The sequence below is a fragment of the Leptodactylus fuscus genome, chromosome 7, assembly GCF_031893055.1.
Source record: "Leptodactylus fuscus isolate aLepFus1 chromosome 7, aLepFus1.hap2, whole genome shotgun sequence".
Classification (NCBI taxonomy): Eukaryota; Metazoa; Chordata; class Amphibia; order Anura; family Leptodactylidae; genus Leptodactylus; species Leptodactylus fuscus.
This window is the reverse complement of record NC_134271.1, coordinates 113,448,280-113,472,368: the sequence shown is the minus strand read 5'-3', so window position 1 is coordinate 113,472,368 and position 24,089 is coordinate 113,448,280. Positions and strand designations below refer to the sequence as shown.

The window sequence follows — 24,089 nt, the reverse complement described above, 5'->3', positions numbered from 1 at the left end:
TATATATATATATATATATATTAGTAATGCTACAGCAGATTAATGTGCTGTCACGCTGTTTATATTCCTGTAGAGCAGCTTTTTAACTTATTATAGCTTTTCTGTACTTTTATACAGTGTTCTGTTATTTACAAGCTTTTCGTTCTTTTGTCCACTACCTTGCCCTCTAGCTGCTTCTGGAGACCTATTGTTTTTCTTCATTTACCAGGAACCTGATAGCCCGAGTAGGGAAGATGAAAAAACAATTGTGATTGCTCAGCAGTTTTTGTCCAGTTTTTTTCACTATGACCAGCACATTTTGTAGGGATAAAATGTCTGTATTCTTCCAGAGGCTGTGGTGTCCAGTACCTTCCAGTTTAATATACTTAACATAACCTCATACATGGATTGATGTTAAAGGTTGGAGTCTGTCCCCAGGTGTCTTGATGTCAAACCAGCTAGAATGTAATGTGATGGGGCACATTCTGCTTACAAGTACCATACCTTTAGGTAATGTAATAGATGCACCATTTTCTTGAAAAAAAAAATTTTTTAATGGAAATATGTAAATGAGACTGAATGCCACAATAGGGTGGAGTCATACCTCCAAGGACAACCTCCAGGTTTTAATCCAACTCTGCAAACCTGCCTTTTCCTAGCCTGCAGCTTACATGTTGTTTCTTGAGTTACCACACATGTACCTTGTGTTTCCCAGTTGAAGCCTCGGAGGCTCTGGCATATCCCTGTTGCACTTTGTGCCTCATTTGCATATTTCTATAAACTGTTTTTATTTGTTTTTCAGGAATGGTACATGTGTTGGATTATGTAGAGGTATGATGGGGCATAATGCCGTTCTACAGTGCACCGTGATTAGTTTGTTTTCTGGCCATAGTTATGCATCTAGACTGCTGTGAAATCTAGAAGATATTAAGTCATGAATGGTGGTTATTAAACACAGAACAGTGGTTCTGGTGTCATATCACAGTACTACCAGTAATTCCATAGCTATCACTTGTTCAAAGCAGTTTTGGAATTGAGAGCAAATGCCACTGCATATAACTATGCTATAACTAGTGATTCTTCTAGAAACTGCACAGGTAGTACTGTGATCTTGGTGCCATATGAAAGGTAAGATTCTCGTCTTTCTTATAACAGCAAAAACGCTGCCTGTTTTAAAATACCCAAGGGATATGTTTCAAGTGAATTTCTCACACACACTCTCACACACACACCTCATCTTCCCTACATTATACAAGAGCCATACCCCTATTGAAAGTAGTGTACAGATTTCAGCTGTCGATACAGAAAGTGTTTTACAAAATTTATTAATGACACAAATACGCCCAGAAAATCCAAAATTTATTTGAAAGATTAGTTGCAAGTTAAACTTTTCTACATCTCTACCTTTTATGACCACAAACCAATGAATCAATACAGAGATTACCATCTTTATATGGGTATGCAAATTGGTCCCAGCCCAAAAGCACTTTCATTCCAATTTGCCTCCATTTCTTAGGTTCTAGAATAGGATCACAAGTCAACGATACTCCTGCAGTCATGATTGACACTTTCAGATTTTGCCTGTGCCATGGCTGTCTGTAGTTAAACCTAAAAATCAGGCCCCACCCTAGGTGCACTTGCAGGAACGGATCCATAAAAAGATGATTATCGCTGCATCGCTTCATCAGTTTGTGTTCCTATTAAAGGACCCTACAATGCACTATAACCCTCTTTTGCAGAATTTGAATTAACCCTTAGACGTACTGACATTCAGGAACTAATAATGCATACAGCTATGTTTTTGGATACAGTTGTTTGCAGCGTCTTGTGAAATGCAATAACACTATATTTGGGATCTGTGTGTATGCATGCTGTCTTATCATTTATCTAGGTAGGCTCAGAATTGAAGAGAATCAGACAGAATCATAGTAAATGAGGAAACTGAGGAGGTAGTGTTCTTTGTAATGAGGAGGAGAACCTAAGGTTATACCAACTGGGTTTAAGCAAAGGGGTAGGAAAAATGCTTTATTGTTGTAAGTTTTGCATGACCATGAAGACCTTTTAATGGAAGCGATATTGGCCGACATTTATCTATGCAGAACTAGTATATTGTGTGACCTGAGAAGGGAAGACTGCTGTAGACGTGTGAAGCAGAGCTGTGTCCCCTCTTCTCTAATGAGTAACTGTGACTAGAGTGTCAAATCTCAGAGTCGGGTGTAAGGAGGAAATGTGTTGTGTTCCTTTTGATTATGACTTATCACTTGCAAAACGACTCGTTGTACCATGCCGATGTGGCTGATGATAGCCTTGGAGGTTGATATTGCACAGAGCAGACATTAGTTTATCCTTTCCAGCAGACTCAGCAGGGGAATCAATGAAATAGACAGAGAACAGTAATGTACAAAGATTACTAAACCACACGTTGATGAAACTACTTTCTGTGCTCTCTGCACGCAAAGTTTCTTTTCATGTATTTCCAAATTTAACTGTACCTGGAATATTCAGCTTTTTTTTCCATTTGTTCCCGTTCAAGCTCGTCGGTATCCAACATCGCCTGTAGTACTTGTTCAGCTAAAAGGTTTAATTTACTACATGGTACTGTAGTTCCGAGTATTATTATCAAGGATCTCAGTTGTGTAGATTTGCTGCGTTTATTTCCATACATATGTCCAATACAAGTCTCACAAAATGGCTATGGGGCCAAACCGTTGTGAAACAGTGATTTATTTCTGTTGTTCATGGTACAGTATTTCAAGCTTATAAACATGTGGGCATGAGCATAGGGATCAGTGGGAGATCAATAGATAAATGTTCATCTTTGCAACCATTTTATTGCCCCTACGCATCTAAAATAAAATGGCAACTATGCAAATACTCTTTATTAGAGATGAGCGAACACTAAAATGTTCGAGGTTCGAAATTCGATTCGAACAGCCGCTCACTGTTCGTGTGTTCGAACGGGTTTCGAACCCCATTATAGTCTATGGGGAACATATACTCGTTAAGGGGGAAACCCAAATCCGTGTCTGGAGGGTCACCAAGTGCACTATGACACCCCAGGAAATGACGCCAACACCTCTGGAATGACACTCGGACAGCAGTGGGAGCATGTCTGGGGGCATCTAACACACCAAAGACCCTCTATTACCCCACTATCACAGCCTAACAACTACACACTTTCCACATTCCAAAAAACCTCTATCAAAGTGGGAAAATACCTGGAAACCTTCTTTACTCCCCAAATGGATGGACACAAACCCCAATTTAAGCTCAACAAACAGTAACAACCACCCCTTTAAATCACGTTCCCCATGACAACCACGGATGGAATAGACAATGGGAAATCCAAAAGCCCTCACCCTTAACTGTCATTTTGAGTGTGTGTGTGTGTGTGTGTGTGTGTGTGTGTTGTGGTAAGACCTTCCAAAATTCACTTTTCTAGCCCTTAACATGAGCCCTTTCAAACAAAGTTACAGGACCTTAAGCTGAGCTACCAGCAGAGATTGAGGCCCTTGGCATGAGTAGAGCCTTGCACCAGCAGTGTTTTTGGCACTTAGGGTGAATTGAGCCTTGTACCAGCGTGTGTCCCTTAACATCAGGCGGGCCCTAAGTTCTGCGCTTTGCACAAAAGTTCCACATTAACTAGGCTGAATGGTACAAACCTTAGTAGGCCCTAGAACCAGGAACAGGTCTTGCAATGGCTGTCGGATAACGCTTAAAGCACATTGTCCACCAGCCAGTCAGCCTCTACCTCCTCTTACCCAACAGTCTTGTCCTCCTTCCACCCAAAATTCCCAATCTTTCCAGAACAATAACCCCAACTGTCCCTGCTCCCCAGAGCTGTTCTCCCTTCCTTTGACTGTACCGCAACCTGCCCCTCCATTTCGCGATTCCACGGACCTAACAGACGAGTATCTGTGTCCAGATGCTCAAACACTAGAGTCTCCTCCATCTCCGGTCGATATGGTGGCGGATGACCAGCAACCCACCCTCATCGACGACGATGAGACGCAGTTGCTGTCAGGGCAGCCAGTTGACATGCGCATTGTGCAGGAGGAGGAGGCGAGACAGGAGTTGGAAGAGGAGGTGGTGGACGACGAGGACACCGACCCCACCTGGACAAGGCGGATGTCAAGCTGGGAAAGTAGTGTGGATGTTGAGGCAGGTGCAGCACCAAAAAGGGTAGCTAGAGGCAGAGACATGTCCAGAGGCAGAGGTCAGCTGCTTTGCCGAAGCCAGGCCAGACCCGGAATGTCCGAAGATGTTCCCTTTTGTACCCAGCCCAGAAAAACTCCCCCATCGAGGGCACATTTCTCGAAGGTGTAGAGTTTTTTCAAGGAATGCGCCGAGGACAGATATAGTGCCATTCATGCCACTGCCTCTGCTCACAGTGCTGGCGATGCACTCCAGAGGACGAGCCAGGGCATCACTTCATCTGCCTCTGCCACTTTGTTGACTTCTCCCTCATCCTCCCCTTTTCCTGCCACTTCTCCTTTTGCCCGCGCCATCATGCACCTCTTCCCAGCAACTCCCCATCTCCCAGGCCTTTCATTTCATGCTAAAGTACAGCGCAACCCACCCACATGCCCAAGGCTTCAACGGCCTCATCTCCAAAAATCTGGCCCAGGAGATGTTGGAGTCCCGGCTGGGGGACACTCTGCCCTTTTTGGGCAGAGTGTCTACTGCGCCACCTCACTGTGCCGTCCACACCAGCACTTTCCCCCAAACATGAGGCGGTCCCTAAATTCAGCGCTTAGCTTAGCTGGGAAGAGGCGCATTATGGTGCAGGCCAAAAGGGCGGATGAGGGTGAACTCCCCAATGTGTCACAGACGGCTATGTAGGTGTCCTTGCATCATATCCTTGCACCATACTTGGCTGGATTGGGCTTTCATTTTGTGCCAAAAAGTGGTCAAGACAGCGATCCCTCAGCTAATCCCATTACACCATCCATTGCCAACTGCAGCGCTGAAATTACCATCTCTGGAAGTGGTCCAAAATCTTTCTCTGCATTTAGCCAGGCTTGATGCTATGGTAGGCTCCAGGGTTCTCTTAATGCATATTGCATGGGGAACTCAGATGTGTTTCTCAGCACTGAGACCACCACTTCTGAGATCCCAAAGGAAGTAGGCAAGAGATGTGCAGTGCAGAAAAAAAGATGAGAAAATAAGTGTAGGCTGTAGAGCACAGAGGGATCGGAGAGGGCAGAGCTGGTGTCGGCCAGGTATTCCCAGTCAGAAACTGGCACTATATGTCAGTGGCAGGACTTGAGTGTATTTGTAACCCCAATATATTCTTTGCATTCCCAGTCAGACAATGGCACTATATGGCAGTGGCAGGACTTGAAGGTATTTGTAACCCCAATATATTCTTTGCATTCCCAGTCAGACAATGGCACTATATGGCAGTGGCAGGACTTGAAGGTATTTGTAACCCCAATATATTATTTGCATTCCCAGTCAGACAATGGCACTATATGGCAGTAGCAAAAATAGTGGGTGTATATAGCCCCAATTCTATTGCTAGGGGACTTGCAGGGTATTTCTGGGGTGAAGGTGGGGGGGGGCACACCGTTGGAACGGGGATTTGGGGTGTATATATGGGGTATACGGGAATACACTGTCAGTGTATTCCATTCAGGATCCTGGGAAAACTGGGTTGCGGCGATTGAGCCCGTCAGTGCCACATTACACTGACAAGCTTCTCCCTGGAATTGGAGTTATATGTAACCCCAATATATTCTTTGAATTCCCAGTCAGACAATGGCACTATATGGCAGTAGCAAAAATAGTGGGTGTATATAGCCCCAATTCTATTGCCAGGGGACTTGCAGGGTATTTCTGGGGTGAAGGTGGGGGGGCACACCGTTGGAACGGGTATCGGGGGTATATATCGGGTATACGGGAATACACTGACCGTGTATTCCATTCAGGATCCTGGGAAAGCTGGTTTGCGGCGAATGAGCCCGTCAGTGCCACGTTACACTGACAAGCTTCTCCCTGGAATTTAGCTCTTGTAAGAGCTGTTGGTTGTCTTCTCCTTCCTATCCTAGCCTGTCCCTGCTTACCCAGAATCTAAGCCCTAGCTAAATGGACGGAAACCTCCGTCCCCGGTGAATTGCAAGCTCAGAATGACGCGAACCTGGGCGGCGCTCTTCTTTTAAATTAGAGGTCACATGTTTTCGGCAGCCAATGGGTTTTTCCTACTTTTTTCAACGTCACCGGTGTCGTAGTTCCTGTCCCACCTACCCTGCGCTGTTATTGGAGCAAAAAAGGCGCCAGGGAAGGTGGGAGGGGAATCGAGTAATGGCGCACTTTACCGCGCGGTGTTCGATTCGATTCGAGCATGCCGAACAGCCTAATATCCGATCGAACATGAGTTCGATAGAACACTGTTTATTAAATATGTGAGACCAATTGTATCTACAGCTCTTGTGCTGACTTATGCGTACCCTAGGGTTACAGACTGCACACCACCAACCCTGTGTAGTCTGATCCACTTGTCCCCTACATTCTGCTGACGTACATTAAATTAATTCAATATATTTATGTTCCTTTGTAATACATATCTAATGGAATGTACCCACATTGCAGCTACTGCAACCATATCCTCAATTGGTGGGTTAGGTTTTTAAATAGACTATTAAAGGAATTTCTGGCCCTATAAGATTGATGACCTTTCCTATTGGATGGGGGTCCAAGTTCTTAGTTTGCACCCCTTCAAATCTTCGATTGATGACGTTTTACCTGCAAAAGCTCACTGCCAACTGAGGTCTTGCCAGCAAACGTTTGTGGCCCATAAGAAAGCTATTTGTAAACCCCACTCATTGCATATGGCTGTGAATTCAGCCGCAGTATTATGGAAATTTACTGTCATTGTATTGGAGGTCTTAATCATGTGTAGGTAAGATTTTATTACCAAGCTGCAGGTGAAGCAAGATACCATCAACCACTGGTGAAATTCACAGATAAGAACTGCAAATCTTGTAGCATTCAAAGGACATTGCCTGAAGTGTATTAGAAATAATGGATATGACAAATACCTTTTTTCCTTTTTTTTTTTTTTTTTTGTCTTTGAACAGGTTTGGAGTTGGACGAAGGTCACCAGCATCTATTGAAAGACAGAATACACAGGGTGACTTGGTGGCAGGTGGAAAGTCTACACCCAACTGGCAGAGGAGTGATGACAATGTGAATGATCAAATAGGTATCTACATCTTGTACAACTACGTAAAATACCTTTCCTTTTTTGTTTGGTTTGACTCTGCAAATCTAAACATGCTTGGATGGTATCTTTGTGCATGCTCATAGGAATGGTCAGCAGAGATTGTGCTTGCAGCTGACCACTAGTGTGTGTGGCTGGCATGAGGGTAAGAATATACATTGCCACAATCACAAAAAGACTCTCCAACTCTTTTGAATAAATTAAAGGAATTGGATTGGTCTGGGGAATTCAGTTGGGTTACTTTGGATGTAACAGCTCTATACTCCAATATCCCACACGATAAAGGACTTTGGGCGATATCAGAGCATTTAAAAAGAGATATAACCTTGTCAAACACACAACGTACGTTTCTACTAGAGGGTATATCATTTATCCTTAAACACAATGTGTTTATATTTGAGAAGGATTTGTATAAACAACAGAAGGGAACTGCCATGGGCACTAAGTTCGCACCTAGTTTTGCAAACTTATATATGGGGGAGTATGAGAATGAATACATCTATTCTCAACATCAATGGTCAGAAGACATAGTGTTCTATGTCCGTTATATAGACGACTTACTAATAGTATGGAGAAATTCCCCAGGGGCCTTATCTGATTTCATCCACCATCTAAATAATAATGACTGGGGATTGAAGTTCACAAGTAACATCTCGAAATTTCAGATTGAATATCTGGATTTAATACTTAGTTCTGACAATAATAGGATTATCACAAAAACTTTTTTTAAGAAAGTGGATGGGAATAGTCTACTTGACTATTTTAGCGATCACTACCGGAAATGGAAAATAAATGTGCCGTTTTCACAATTTAAAAGGTTAAGAAGGAATTGTTCTCTAAATAAAGACTTTGAAGAACAAAGTAAAATAATGAGGAAACGTTTTGTTGAAAAGCGCTATCCACTAAATTTAATTAAGGAAGCTGAAACAAGAGTTAAACAACTTACTCAAACGGAATGCTTACAACCGAATACCTCCGAAAAAATCAAAATTAAAAATAAGAACACAAAAAACTGGCAAATGAACTATTTAACTACTTATAATAGGTCATATAAAGAAATTAAAAATATTTTAAAAAAACACTGGTATATACTTAAGAATGATCCGGTATTAGGCAAACTGTTACCCAAAGTACCAGTGATTACATTTCGGAGAGCTAGAACTATAAAGAACATTCTTGCACCAAGTAAACTTAGGTCTCCTAAAAAAGAACTAAAAGTTAACTCTAAGCTAACACAGTACGAGAGAGGTATATATCGATGTGGCAAATCTCGCTGCAAGTGTTGTGCTTCCATTGTACATAACTCTAAGAACTTTATTAGCAACAGCACAGGAGAAAGTTTTTTAGTTAAACAAAACCTCTCGTGTGAGTCTAACTATGTTATTTATCTTATTACCTGTAATTGCGGCCTACAATACGTAGGTCGCACAACCTTACCACTAAGAGTTAGGATTAATGGACATAGACATAATGTACAGAAGGGCTATCTAAAACACAGCCTTTCTAGACATGCCTCTGCTCTTCATAATTGTAATTTCGAACATTTTCGTATATCTATTATTGAACAAATCCCTAGTTCGGAATTTAATCGTTTTGAGAAACTCAAGAGAAGAGAAATGTTTTGGATATTTAAATTAAACACCCTTACCCCCAGGGGTCTCAATGAAATGAAAGAATTAGTTACGTAATGGGATATTTTTAATAGCACTAAAAATCTCAGCTAGTATCCCTATATAAGTGTTGTAACAATTTCTTTAGTCCAATTATTTTTCAGTTAACCCCTCTTTCCTTCCCAATTTCCCCCTTATATCGTTACCACCAGCCCAGCTAGTTTCACTGAAACTAGCTATTCACAATAACCTTAGTTCACATACTTAATTCAACAATACAGTCTATTATAACATAAGGTATTTTTTCGTATATAACTACATAGCTTACCAATTAGAGCAGTTTAAGATAAATACACAATTAAATATGCATTTATCCATCGCGCTCCGGGACTGGGTCACAGTGTCCCTAAAATTAGTCATTAATCAAATGTTAAAACAAAGTGTACTGGCAAAAGCGCTTACAAAATGTTTCATCAACTATGGTACACGATTGGGTTCTTCTTCCTTCATACCTTTGTAAGACTTTGTAACTGTTCGTAGAAGCCTTTCCGAATAGACATCCATATTCTATCCGTATCGCTTCGTTAAAACTCGTAGCACGCGTGCGTGGTTCCACTCCACGAACTGCGCATGCGCCAAGAAATTGGACGAGTCGGGATCCCCTTTTCTATCTATATGGATCGTCAAGGTGCAATTGAGCATGCGCGAGACATTGACCTCGCGATAGCGAAGAACACCTGTCACGAATCCATAGTATTTTCGCGGCTTTTTCCTATTTAAAAGCACGCCGATCTATAGGTAAACACTACTGCATGTTGTTCCAGCCGTAACAATAGAGGTAATGTGTTTCATTTTCTTATGACATGTGTATCAATTGATTCTAAAGTATCCAACTGATAAAAAATGTGGATTGTATAATTCATCTGCATGAATGTATTGTATCTAAGCGTATTAATGAGGAATTGAATAGAGTCTCTTAAATACGGGGTCTTTTTTACATAATAAAATGTTTTTATAATAATATCTCTTATTGCCTTTGAAAGATATATCTAAATAGACTAATATTTGAATAACTACTTTATTTGATATAGTAGAGTGTGTGTATATATATACGTATGTATTGTTTATTTTTATTTTTATTTATTTTTTTGGTCAAACAAATGCAGTTATTGTGGAATTTTGTTTTCTCTGTTTTTAGATCTGATGAAGGGGTAGTTTGTATTGTTATACTTCAAAAACCCCGAAACGCGTCATCTTTTTATGAATAAATCATCTACCTTTTTTACTAATACTCGAGTGAGCGCGTTCACTTACTTATATTGGTTTACCAATACTCCATTATAATTTGTTGACCATGAGTCATATAAGTGTTTACGCTGCCAAAACTGCTCGCAACATATAATATTGAGCATATAGCTCTTTGTTTTGCATTTTATACTGAATCGGTTCGCTAAAGATACAAAGGAAGCGCGGTCTCCCTTGAATTTGGTTTTTTCTTTTCTTTTTTGCACAATCACAAAAAGACAGACTGAAATCACATGCACTTGGTGTGCCCAATGGCCGTGCAAATCACTGGTGAAACTGTGTGGCCACTGTGGGTGAGGGTTTCAGTAAAGGCGAAGATGAGACACGCACAATCTTTATTTCAATACTTGTTTATATGTAAACACTGTCACGCGTGAATTCAGTCCACTGGTAACATATTTTCTTACAAATTTACATTTCTATTACATTACACAATTAAGCTGTCAGTGGAAGTAAAATATGAGATGTATAAAGCAGCAGGAGTGTAGAACTGCATTGCGGGTATAGAGGTTTTCTCCTTTCTTGTTATACAGGCTTTGTAGTTTGGGCTTTATGAAACCAACCACATCAGAAGTCTCACAGGAATTAATTGGTTGGCACAGGAGTAATATCCAGTTTTACTTTCTGCTATCCTTGAACAGATAGAAAACAATATATGTATATTGGTGGCACCTGAGCTCCTGCTTTATTGGATTCTGAAATGCAGTTAGGAAGGCTGAGCTGTCTCCGGCCTAATAAACAACAAAGAAGATGCAGCTGATGGAAACCGCATGGGAAATGTCCATGTATTACATTGCAAGGATTGTGGCTTTGCCATTGTCCTTTTAAACAGTACAATACATTGTATCAACTGCTTAAAAAAAAAAAAAAAAAAAAAAAAAAAAAAACATAGTGTAAATGGCTGACTTTGGTTATTGAAAGCAATATAAAGATATAGGGTTTGTCAGATTTTATAATTTTATTTTTTAATTTAAGTCTTGCTGTTTTCTAATATAATTGTATTTAAAAATGTGTCTTATACCAGTTAGAAACCCTTGTCTATATTGTAGAATTGTATAGCTCTTGAACCAGTCAGTTCTATGTAATGAAACAAAGATGTTACAGAATCCGACTAAACTTGCTGGAATAATTTGTTATATGCACTTACAATAATGAAGAGATGCTTTAGTAATACTGTATATACACTGACAATTATGATATGATGCTATAGTAATACTGTATATACTCATACATGAGATGATGCAGTAGTAATACTGACAAACACAATAATATGCTGTAGTGATACTGTATATACAGTACACTGACAATTATATGTTATAATAGTGTATATACATACATGAGATGATGCAGTAGTAATACTGTATATGCACACTGACATCTGTGTAAGAAATTGTAACAGACTACATTTTTCTATACACAGGGCAATGCTGAAAAAAGTATACTGTTATATGCGGTTTTCCAGTGAGCACCCTATGAGCAACATCTGCCACTGTATATCTGTAAGGTGGCATATATTGTAGGCATAAATCATAAGTTTAAGCTTACACATGGTGAATATTCCCATGATACTGTATATGAGGAAATTGTAAGCTAAGCATTTTCCTTTATATGTTTTTCTCTTCACATTGTACTCTTTGCAAATAACAGGGTATTTATGGGAAACCGAATGCCCGCAGCTGCTCTCCCTGGCAGCCCAGAGCAGGCAAAATGTATTGCTCCTATATTCTGACAGAAGAGACGAGAAAAGGGATTGTTGTCATGTCAGCACATCACAACAGCCCTGCAGCTTTCACTGCAAGAATATAGATACATGTAAATGTCTCCTGTCATCTGCTGATGGTGCTTGGGTCTGTACTAGATAGAACTTAGCGGCACCAATATAGAACAAGACAGTCGTTTTGTTGCTAAGAAGAAAATATCTTGTACCTTGAGAAAGTTAGATTAATTCCATGAAATCTGGAGTTGCTAAGTAACGTAAATTCAAGCTTTGGCCATTTCTGGGTTGTCAAGCCATCTGTTCAGCTAGTGTATATGCGCATTTCAGCATGGCAAAGCAGCAATTAAACTGCTCGGAAATTTCTTACAGGACAGAATGTGTGTGTTTATTATGTCGCAGATGTTTTGTTTCTACCAAGATGGTGACAGTGACTTATTTTCTCAAAGATTCTTTTCCTTGATGTAAATGTGTGTGTGTTGTCACTGAATGATGCAGTGGAGGTAGGCGTTTACCGTATGGCTAGGTGCGTAGGTATGATGCTTCACATTTCTATGACTGTGCAGGTTGCTATAAGAATGGCCGTACGTAGGCAGAGAGCGACTATAAAGAGGTAGCTGTATGGAAAATGGAGAGCGTGAAAGTATATGGTTAATGTCAAGATATATTCAGTATCTAAGTAGTGACCATTCGTGCATTATTGTACAAAAGCCAACACCAGAAGCATCAGCAGGGACAGCCATATACCATATATGTGAATTGTGCAGCTGCTTATAAGCAGGGACCTTTCATAGGTCCCATTGGTAGAGGGTGCTCTATGATGACATTTCAAAGTCCAAGAGGCCCAAATTTTGTTCCCATATGGGGCCCCATATTCTGTGCCCACCCCTAAACATACATATTAGTATATCCTTTTTTTTTTGGATGTTTTCATAAAGCAGTAAACTAATGGTTAAGCAGAATAAAGATAAATTTGCACGTGTTGGATCTACCTTGATATGACCTGCTGAGGGTAGATGGAGTCATTAGTTATAATTACTATTATCTCAGTCCTTCAGGGTTTTCTCAGCTCTTCTGCCACCATCTGTAGCATTAAATTATGTGCTAATTACTAATTTATCTCAACCTTAGCAGCGTCAAGATCCTCTCAAAGCTAAGGAAAACATTACTAGTATTCATTAAATGGACCTTAAGTAAACAGAATGCCCCCAAAAAATCCCAGCGCTCCTTCTTTTCCTTTTCCTTTGTATTTTTTTAAAGTGGAGAGAAATACAATTGTAAATATATAAAGAAATATTATCTGTATGTCTCAGGAGCTCAGCCATTTCAGCTTTCGTTTTGCTCACTGTCTGACTCTTAAGACAACTGGCTGGAGCAGTCTCCTACCCTTCTGTCTGCAGTAATACACAAAGCCCTGGTGTGCTCCTCCCCTTCTGTCTGCAGTAATACACAAAGCCCTGGTGTGCTCCTTCCCTTCTGTCTGCAGTAATACACGAAGCCCTGGTGTGCTCCTCCCCTTCTGTCAGCAGTAATACACGAAGCCCTTATGTGCTCCTCCCCTTCTGTCTGCAGTAATACACGAAGCCCTTATGTGCTCCTCCCCTTCTGTCTGCAGTAATACACAAAGCCCTTATGTGCTCCTCCCCTTCTGTCTGCAGTAATACACAAAGCCCTGGTGTGCTCCTTCCCTTCTGTCTGCAGTAATACACGAAGCCCTTATGTGCTCCTTCCCTTCTGTCTGCAGTAATACACAAAGCCCTTATGTGCTCCTCCCCTTCTGTCTGCAGTAATACACAAAGCCCTGGTGTGCTCCTTCCCTTCTGTCTGCAGTAATACACGAAGCCCTGGTGTGCTCCTCCCCTTCTGTCAGCAGTAATACACGAAGCCTTATGTGCTCCTCCCCTTCTGTCTGCAGTAATACACGAAGCTCTGGTGTGCTCCTCCTTCTGTCTGCAGTAATACACGAAGCCCTGATTGCTCCTCCCCTTCTGTCAGCAGTAATACACGAAGCCCTTATGTGCTCCTCCCCTTCTGTCTGCAGTAATACACGAAGCCCTGGTGTGCTCCTCCCCTTCTGTCAGTAGTAATACACGAAGCCCTTATGTGCTCCTCCCCTTCTGTCTGCAGTAATACACGAAGCCCTGGTGTGCTCCTTCCCTTCTGTCAGCAGTAATACACGAAGCCCTTATGTGCTCCTCCCCTTCTGTCTGCAGTAATACACGAAGCTCTGGTGTGCTCCTCCTTCTGTCTGCAGTAATACACGAAGCCCTGATTGCTCCTCCCCTTCTGTCAGCAGTAATACACGAAGCCCTTATGTGCTCCTCCCCTTCTGTCAGCAGTAATACACGAAGCTCTTATGTGCTCCTCCCCTTCTGTCTGCAGTAATACACGAAGCCCTTATGTGCTCCTCCCCTTCTGTCAGCAGTAATACACGAAGCTCTTATGTGCTCCTCCCCTTCTGTCTGCAGTAATACACGAAGCCCTCATGTTCTCCTCCCCTTCTGTCTGCAGTAATACACAAAGCCCTGATTTCTCCTCCCCTCTGTCAGCCAGCAGCCCTAGATGGAACAGATCAGTAGGAGACTAACCTGTCTGTTCTTTGTGGAATTTCCCTAAGACTATTTATTGATTATGTAGAAAATGCTGCAAACTAACCATCCCTAAGGACAAGGTTATCTATGGTTTGTCTGTCTCATTCATTCCTAGGTTTAATTTTCCATTAAATAGTGCCATGCATAGGGTAGTCCTCTACAGAGCATCCTCAGCATACGTTGTATTGGAGAATGAAATGTATTGGCAATACATGAAGAGACCAATAAAATTTCTTGAATATGTTTGAAGCGAAAGTGAGCTGAAAATTGTCTGTTTTACAGAACCAACATGCCACATGCCTGCTGTGTCGAAGGTACATCCATCATACAGAGACAGCCCAACGGGAAGACTCATACGACAGGATCCTGTACTTCACCTATCTCCTCATAAACAGGGACAGGTGTGTGTTATACCTTCTTTCACAGGGTGAAGACACATACATACGCTAGTCGGTGCCGCCAATGTCTTCACTTACATTGTTATATCATGTATTGATTACGGTTAGTTACTTATTACCAGCTGCGCGGCTTTGCCAATAAACCTATAAGACCGTTCAGCCCTTAACAGGAGCACAAGAAGGAATCAATGAATGTAAGCAAGTACACCAACTGCATGGAGCAGCACGGCTGGCGGAGCCCCTTGTGTCCTCACCCCTCAACTACATTTAATTCAATAACTTCTAATTTTCTTTGGAAAATCCTCAATAAAAAATTAAGACCAGTTTAATTCAGTGAATCTAAAGCTCTGGGTAACTGCAGAGGACCCATGTTGGATTGTTAATTGAAATAGTATAATCTATCCTTATTCCTGCCTTAACATAATTGGACGTTAGCTACTATTCCCCTTGTGTAATGCAAAGGAGAGGATCAACATGGTTAATGCCCCGTATCAGTAAGCACCAGCTCATCTGCACTGCTCCACATGCACATAGAGAAGTCACTGTAGGGCCGGTTAGTGACATAGTGAACATACCTTTTTAGTGCGTAAGTGCGGATTGAAGAGCCATTGAGTTTTCTCAGCAACAAAAAACGGCAGAATCACTATATTAGTATCTGTTCTTACAATGCGATATAGGTGGAGGTAAGCGCTCTCTGAACTCTCCTGCTGGCAGAGACATAACTTGAAGCACCTCGTCTTCATTGTAACAAGGGGTCTCAACTGCCATGTGTTGTTGTCTTATGTGAATTATTATGGGATTTTTAGGTATTTTCTGACACCATGACTAGGTCACAACTACTACCTCCGCACCTTGTATAGCTTCTGCCTTTCTATTTTATAAACGTACTGTTACAGATTTTGTAGACACCCATATCTCATTTTACAGAACATCTGTCAGTTTTTAATGTACAGCCTTATGTATGGAGGTCGGCACTACTGATGGTTAAACAGCAAAAGAGAGAGAGAATACATATGGTAGATGTAAAAATGTCTTTATTTACAGACCGACAGCCATTACTCCAGCCATTCAAGCACCAACACACTTTCCAGCAATGCGTCCAGTGCTCACAGTGAAGAGAAGTGGTATGACAGTGGGGACCGGCTGGAGTCCGAACTGAGCAGCTACACCTACATTCAAGGAACATCTGCTGATAGCGGGATTGACACTGCTTCATATGGCACTAACCATGTCGGTTCTGCTGTACCTGGGGCATCGGCCACATCTCCACGCTCAGGCCCTCCTAAAGAGAAAGTGGCACCTCTGTGGCACAGCGTCAGTGATGTTGGGTTAATATCTGATAGGACTTGCGACAGAGACTCCCACGCATTGGATGGAAAAAGAGAATCACCTGTCACTATGGAGAATCACACTAAAGTCCCCATAGGCTCCAAGCCATTAACTAGAGAAAACAGTGCCTACAGCCTCAGTGACGCAGCATCACATACCAGGTAATATCTCAGTGTTACAGCTTGTGTTACTGCATATGTCACTCTGTGGTGTGTTCGCTGCGGTGGTGGGTCCTCTTACTAGAAGATGCAGAATGGGGATTAGAAAGCTGTCGTGTTTTGTTACATCTCCTTTCCACCATTCCTTTTCCCTAACATTAGAAAGTAATTCATTCCATTCCTCTCCCACACAAACTTTACCACATTAGTCCAAACTTGGATTTCATCCTCAAAGGAGCACTAAGCCTAAAACACAGAGCTGCTAATACAGTAAAGCACCAATGCGAATGTCCAAATGGAGTTATTACAGTTTTAGTTACTTAAAGGAACACTAAACAGCATGATAACAGGTAACATGAAATGCAGTTGTGCTCACGACTTGTCAGTCTACAGCATTTTCTGCACAATCTTGAAACTAAGGGCCTGTTCACACTGTGGAAAGTGAAGAGGAATTTGAGGTGGAATTGAGCCTCAAATTCCTTTCCACTTGCTGACCTTTGGAATCCATGGAAAAATTGAGCCAGACACTTATTTTTTCTGCTTCTTGGACAGAATCTAGCGCCAATTTTGAGGTGGAATCGATGAAATCTTCTCAAAATTTTTCCATGTGAATCTACCCTAAATATTTTGTAGAAATCCTACAGAAAACTGATCTCTTGCTGATGTATTCCATCTTAGGCTACGGGGGTGGTAGACAGAACACATCGGGGAGGGGTTCCTGCTCCAGACAGTTGTCTAACAGAAAGAAGAATTCCTTATGTAGTTTCCAGTTTTAGTTGTAAGATTACTGGGGGAAGGGGATAAAGGAAAGACATGACTTTTTGTGTGTGTAGTGTTCCTTTAAAGTATATTTACCACGGGGACAGACATTTTTGTAGATTTTACATTACACAATAAATCACATTAAAGATGAGCCTCTCCCCAGCCCAAAATGGCTTCGTAAGCAGTAAATTACACTCCTCTTCACACATATAGAAGGTTTTAGGTTTAGTGTCCCTTTTAAAATATAGTCCAAAATTTACAATAATGAATATTAGTTCTGGAAGAAGAAAAAAGTCATGTTAGGATTTTATATCTTCCGGTAATCAGTTTGCCATAGTGATCCTGTTCTAGTAACAGTATCCGCTGTTGTATTGAGATGCAATTGTCAGTGTGTGCTTGGTGGTCTCTTAGGCCACTGTAAATGCAGTGTTGTCATCGGGTCAGCAGTCCTATATGTGGCTTTGTGTTTAGGTCAGAAGTTGTCATTGTTGTGCAGTTTTGGGGCAGGAAGAGTTGGTTACGTTTTCCTGTGGCAGCAGTTGTATATGCCGTGTTCTTCAGCAATTGTCAGCGTCACATTGTCCTATGGCAGCAGTCATTTGTGCTTTGTTGTCTTGAGCCCTCGCTTGTCCGTGCAGTGTTGTCCCGGGCTTACAGTTGTCAATGTGTTATTTGTGGAATTTGAGATGAACAATTTGCTAACCCAAATGACTGAATACTTTAACTGGAGAGTATATGAACTCTGAATCTAGATTTTGTCTTTTCAGATAATAGAAAGTTGCACAGGTTTGTCTGAAATGATTGATTTTTTTTTTTTAGTTTTATTGTATGCACTGTTCTGCAAGGTCACACATGTATTTCCAAAAATTTGTAAAGCCGAACCCTGTTGGCTCCCAACTTTGTCCCTGAAAGGAATCTTGTTGGGTATGAAAGGGCTGGACCGCCCTGTCCAATATGGCACCCAAACCATTAATACTAGCCCCTAGGAAACCTACTTTTGTGGCCGCATACCGAAAAAACAATGCAGAGATGATCATCTTCTATACATATACAGATCAGCCTACAAGTGCATTGGAGGTGGGACTTGATTTTCAACATTGCCTACAGACGCCTACAAAATCCCAATTTTTTTGTGAAATCACTGCCTAATGCTGCCCAAGTAGCTGTTATACAAATCTCCATCCTGTGTTTGTGTCACATTTGTCAAGTCTGGTTCACCCAAATGCACTTGCTTGCTGATTTGTATACCCATAAAGATATGATCTCTGAATTACCTACTTCATTGCTACTGTTTCTACTCCTGTTAAAAGCCCCTACATAACTGTTATTGGTTTGGAAGTCACTTTGAACCTGACATACTCCCTTTAAGTTCGTGTACAATGTGAAATTAAAAGGACTATCCAAGGCAATTAAAGGGGCTGTCCTTGATATGGATAGCCTGTCTTTAGTACATTACAGATCTGTGAGGGTTCAGGGCAACATGATGGTTCAGTGGTTAGCACTGCAGCCTTGCAGCACTGGGTCCTGGATTTGAGTCCCGCCAGGAACAACATCTGCAAGGAGTTTGTATGTTCTCCCCATGTTTGTGTGGATTTCCTCCCACACTACAAAGACATACTGATAGGTATTGCTAAGTAGGACTTTTAGACCAGATAATCCCTTTAAGTACAGTACACCGCTGATTCACATTTCACATATTCACATTTTTATATCTGTGCTCAGCCCTCCATCTCCAGTTTTGTGAGCACTTGGATAAACCAAATAAAGTGACAAGTTTATTGTTGTACATCTATATTATAGAATTACCTAGTACTGGAAATAGCGCCCAATATCGCGTCTATAAATACAGTTTGTGCACATAATTCTGTTTGCCCGTAACACAAAGGTCACCTGCTTTGCTTTACTATCTGCTAGACTGCAGTGCACATCAGGTATAACGTAAAGTATTATGTGCAACCTACTGTTCACATCCACTTAGAGTAAAGAGCAGAGGAAAAAATGTCTTAAGACACAAAGATTCTGCGTGAGAACTAAACTGCTAATACCCAGTTATAGGTAGCTTCAAAACTTAATGTTTTCGGCATTGAATTATAGGATTGCAAAAGGTGGCGCTAGTGGCACAGCTTTCTTTTTCTTTAAAGGGAGTTCATTTACATAGCCTTTTCCCATAGGAGTACTACATTGCCTGTAAGACTCCAAACCTCTTCAAGGGCGTTCTTCCCTAAGGAAAAGAGTAGCCCTGGGAAAGAGAAGAAAGCTGCTGAAATCAAACAGCCTGATTCTTTTTTTTCCATTGGGTAAAAAATTCTAAATTTGCCATTGGGGAAAAATTCTTGACACCCCATAAATATTAGGTGGTCGAGCGGTCCAGCCCACACTCTAAACTGTCTGAATAGTTTTACCGTTCTTTTAGTATGACAGTCCAGGTCAACAGTTATTGATTGTACTTGTTGGTTGAAGGAGAATTTTTGCTTTGAGAATCCACTTGTATTTTTGTCTTTTCTTTGCCTATAACCATTATTGTTCAGCATTTGGAATCGTTTGGTTTGACCATATTTAATAGCAGTATAGACACTGGATTGAAGAGTCCAAGTTGGTCGGTCTGATGTGATAAAAAGATGATTTGCACAGTGTTGTGTTTTTATATTTTCCAACAGCTCCAACATTGTAAATAATTTTTCCGCTGTTTAATCCAAAAATTTCTACACAAAGTCAAATTTAATATCTGAATACAAAATCTTTGGCCAAATCAGTTTGGGCTAAAATTTGCCAAACCTACCAATCCCTTGCTGTGGGGCATATATATAAATATCTATTTTTTACAACATTTACCAAAATGTGTGGCAAACCATGGTTCCAACCCTGGATATGGTATAGATTATTTACAAAGTGGGTGACAATCTGAGAATTAAGATTAGCTTTCTCTCATTCTCCCCCAGCACCATGAGCTCTCGGCACTCGGCAAGTCCCGTTGTTTTCACTAGTGCCAGAAGTTCACCCAAAGAAGAGTCTCATTCTGCCACTTCCCCACAGCTTGCACCTTCTTTCTCCTCTTCCTCCTCCTCCCCTTCTGGTCCTAGGACTTTCTACCCTCGCCAGGGTGCTACCAGCAAGTACCTGATTGGATGGAAAAAACCTGAAGGGACTATAAACTCTGTGGGCTTTATGGATTCAAGAAAGTAAGAGCCCTTTATGTTCTGCTCCTAAAATATAATAGCAATGTCCTAATCGCTTGGAACGTCTTCTGAGGTTTTATACTCTTTACCGCAATGTACCGCATTGTAGGATATGCTAGACTCCTTGTGCTTCTCTTGCGACTTTTTAGGGATTTCTTTTTTTTCTGCATGTTTGTAGCTTTACATAATAACAACTAAAGATCACACCGCGCTTAACACACATATGACATAAGACATACTTGAGATCAGGTTTCTTCCTAACAGGTATTCATGCATGATTTTGTGGTGGTCATTACAGACGTAGATATCATTCTCCTTTCCCTGCTTTCCTCCATATCTTTCCTCATTCCTTGTGATAAATTATTCACTTTCCTACCGTAAGCCAGTCTTTAATTTTTAAAGTCCTCCTACTGAACTGTCTCTATTCCCTTCAATGAAAGAAGACACCAGATTGATTGTGTGGAGATGCCACCCACAAGGCTACGTGCATCAATAAGGGATCTACAGGCTTCTCCAAAGAGGGTGTCCACAGTCCAGGAGGAGCTTAAGAAGTTTATTGACATGGAAGGACCACCTACTGGATCAGAGAAGCCTTTAAAGGTACATTATATCCAGAAATTACATATATGGTGCAAGAGACTGACTTTCATTTGATTCCCTTTCTGGTTATAGCACCCCCTAGTGTTCTTTGGGGTCCATCTAATGTGTCCAGTGCTGCTGGATAAATTTGACCCCGTAGCTCAGTAGCAATACTCAGATCCTCTTCTTCATGTACAATGGATTGATTCCTTCTTTTGTGCAGGCGAGCCAGTAAGAATCTGCATACTGTTTCCCCGAAAATAAGACAGTGTCACATTAAATTTTGGTCCTAAAAATATCCTATGTCTTATTTTCAGGGGATGTCTTATTTTATTTTTGTGTGCTGCTGCTGCCACCACTGCGCTACGCTGAGATGTGCTTGCTGCAAAAAGACTATATGAAGAAAAACTTTACAGCCGGCTGAACGCTGTGTGCGGTGCTGCGTGTATACAGGAAAGCTGCTGTGATACCGTACGTTGTATCCACTGTTCCTGCTGCTGTGGGATGAGCTGGGAGAGTGGAACCCCCTGCCACATACAATGCTTAGTGTATGCACAGCGGGCATCTCGCAGCTCATCCTACAGCAGCAGGAACAGTGGATACAACGTATCGCAGCGGCGTCAGCAGCCGGCATACCTGTCCACAGGGAACATCGCACACAGTGTTCAGCTGCAATGTTTTTCTTCATGCAATCTTTGCGCAGAAAGATTATTATTGAGGTATGTCTTACTTTCGAGGGGTACCTTATATTAGGCAATTCAACAAAACCTCTGCTAGGTCTTACTTTCGAGGGATGACTTGTTTTCGGGGGAAACAGGGTATTAGAACAGACTTCTCACCAGAACTGAACACGTTCCAGAAGAGACTCTGAAAGAACACTAGGGGGCAACATACAAGTATGTACCAACACTATTTAGACACAGGAACACGCTTTAAAAAAGATTTAAATAGAAATATTGTTACCTTGTTACAAGAATAAAATACCGTACCTAGAAAATATATCAAAATGTTATGATGCATCTTAAAAAGTAACGTTCAGGCTGCAATGGCTCTTCATGGAAGTGAAATCCAAATGAAATGATGTCTATTAGCAGGATGGATACTAACTCTCAATTGGAAAGCCAGCTTATTTATTGCAGAATTTTATTGTAGATTCTACACTGAAAATTTGTAGCAAAATACAGTCCTAAGCAGGGTAAATCGGTGCCTGGTATATAAGTAGTACGCAGTGCTCACTGATCTCTTAGATCTCCTACATGGTAGTGGTTCCAGGATAGATTCTCTTTAGTGCTATAGATCTATAGATACAATATTGATATCTATAGTTTATCACAGAAAACACCCTTTTAAGGGTATGTCACCAGATAACATATTTAAATAATTTTTTACATTAAACATATTTTCAAGAATTGTGGTGAGGTGTTTTATTTAAAGAGGACCTTTCATCAGATTGGGCACAGGCAGTTCTATATACTGCTGGAAAGCCGACAGTGCACTGAATTCAGCGCACTGTCGGCTTTCCCGATCTGTGCCCTGGGTGAAGAGCTAGCGGTCCCGCTTTAGCTCTTTACAGTCTTTAGCGCTTTACAGTCAGAAGGGTGTTTCTAACAGTTAGCCAGGGACGCCCTTCTTCACAGCAGCTCCTATCGCGCTGTACAGTGTGAGCGGGGAGGAACGCCCCCTCCCTCTGCTCACAGTGCTCGTCCATACACGAGTATTATCAGGAGGGGAGGGGGGGGTTCCTCCCCGCTCACACAGCACAGCGCGCTAGGCGCTGCTGTGAAGAAGGACGTTCCTGATAGACTGTCAGGAACGCCCTTCTGACTGTAAAGAGTTACGGTACCGGGACCGATAGCGCTTTACCCGGGGCACAGATTGGGAAAGCCGATAGTGCGCTGAATTCAGCGCACTGTCAGCTTTCCAGCAGTATATAGAGCTACCTGTGCCCAAATCGGTGAAAGATCCTATTTAACTTGACTTTTCAGTAGCAGAAAGATTAGTGAGGAGCACCATAGGAAATGTCATTGTTCGATGGAGACCAGTTTAGGGTAAAAAAAAAACCCAAAACATCTGATAGGTTCCCTTTAAATATAGATGATAACATGGGAAGTTCTTACATATGTTAAACTTAAAAATGAGATTTAACTTTCATTTAAACAATGGATCCTTTTACAATGACCCGTTTCCAATAACATGGGGGTTGCCCACTTAGGATATTCCAACTATTTTTTTTTATATGCTAAATACTTATTAAGGATCCTATGTAAAGTCTGGAATATTCCCACTGCAATGAGTTATAGACTCCTGCCCAGGTCTGAACTCAGCAGATTTTCAGTATTTGTAATCACACTAAGTGCGCAAGGCAGTGTACAAGAAAATAATCCCCCATGGAGCTCTGAGCACTTTATAAAGGTCCATCCAGGGCACACAGTTTCCATGGCAACAGTGCACTATATACCCCTCCTCTTTGTAAAAGCAAAAAAAAAGTGTTAGAAAATAGCAGGTTTTATCAAGATGTCAGTGTTCTCTTCCCATACTGAGCTGACATTTTTTTTGCTTGGCATTACAGAAGTGTCTAAACATGGTGCTATTTGTTACAGCGTATCTTTGGCTTCGTTTTTCCACGGCCTTCCTTACTGTTTGCTTTCTGTCTCCCTATCTAATTCTTATGACACAATGCTCAGAAGATGGCCCGTTGGGTACTTCCTTGTCATGTTTCATTTTAGCGTGTTATTCTGAAGGATTTCCTAAACACATCTAGCAGTAAACAGAATGTAAAGTGTGGCCAAGCAAACCAAATATTCTGAATGTTTTCTATACATTACAGCCACTCTCTGGGCTCTTTATACTGCTGTCAATTACTGGATAACATTTCTCTTACTGGTGGTTTAATACTTTAACTTATAAAAAATTTTTGTCCTTCACATAAGAAAAATCTGCTCTCAATGCGCTTCTTGGTGAACTTCTGCTGGGCTTCTGTTTATGCACAGTAGCCAAGCTAAATACGCCGAGCTACAGAAGGGACTTCTTTGAGTCTGACCAGTAAAATTTTAACAGATAGATATTTATTTTTATAGGGCTGCCAAGGGAAAAAAAGTATACCTAATGCAGGCTAAAGTGTCTAATGGAGTAAACAAGCATGTACAGGCCCCAAACAATGATGAAAGAGCCAAAAATCATGTATTACATTTCCTCATTTAAGATGTCTTCAGCATGGAATCTTTCTAAATTTTGATCCCCTAACATGGCTTTCCTCTCATTCCTGG

The 24,089-nt window shown here is 41.2% G+C and overlaps 1 protein-coding gene across 6 annotated transcripts in view; it reads left to right on the top strand.

Annotated features, from left to right (window-relative positions):
• The window catches only part of SIPA1L1 (signal induced proliferation associated 1 like 1), a 220,616-nt gene that overhangs the window by 172,671 nt on the left and 23,856 nt on the right, over nt 1–24,089 (top strand). For 4 of the 6 annotated variants that reach the window (XM_075282868.1, XM_075282866.1, XM_075282867.1 and 1 more), the window contains 5 exons: nt 7,059–7,183; nt 14,704–14,822; nt 15,864–16,309; nt 20,008–20,247; nt 20,685–20,844. In XM_075282868.1, coding sequence (XP_075138969.1) covers nt 7,059–7,183; nt 14,704–14,822; nt 15,864–16,309; nt 20,008–20,247; nt 20,685–20,844 — 1,090 coding nt within the window. The remainder of the gene's footprint in view (nt 1–7,058; nt 7,184–14,703; nt 14,823–15,863; nt 16,310–20,007; nt 20,248–20,684; nt 20,845–24,089) is intronic. The other 2 variants (XM_075282870.1, XM_075282869.1) reach the window with 2 other exon arrangements.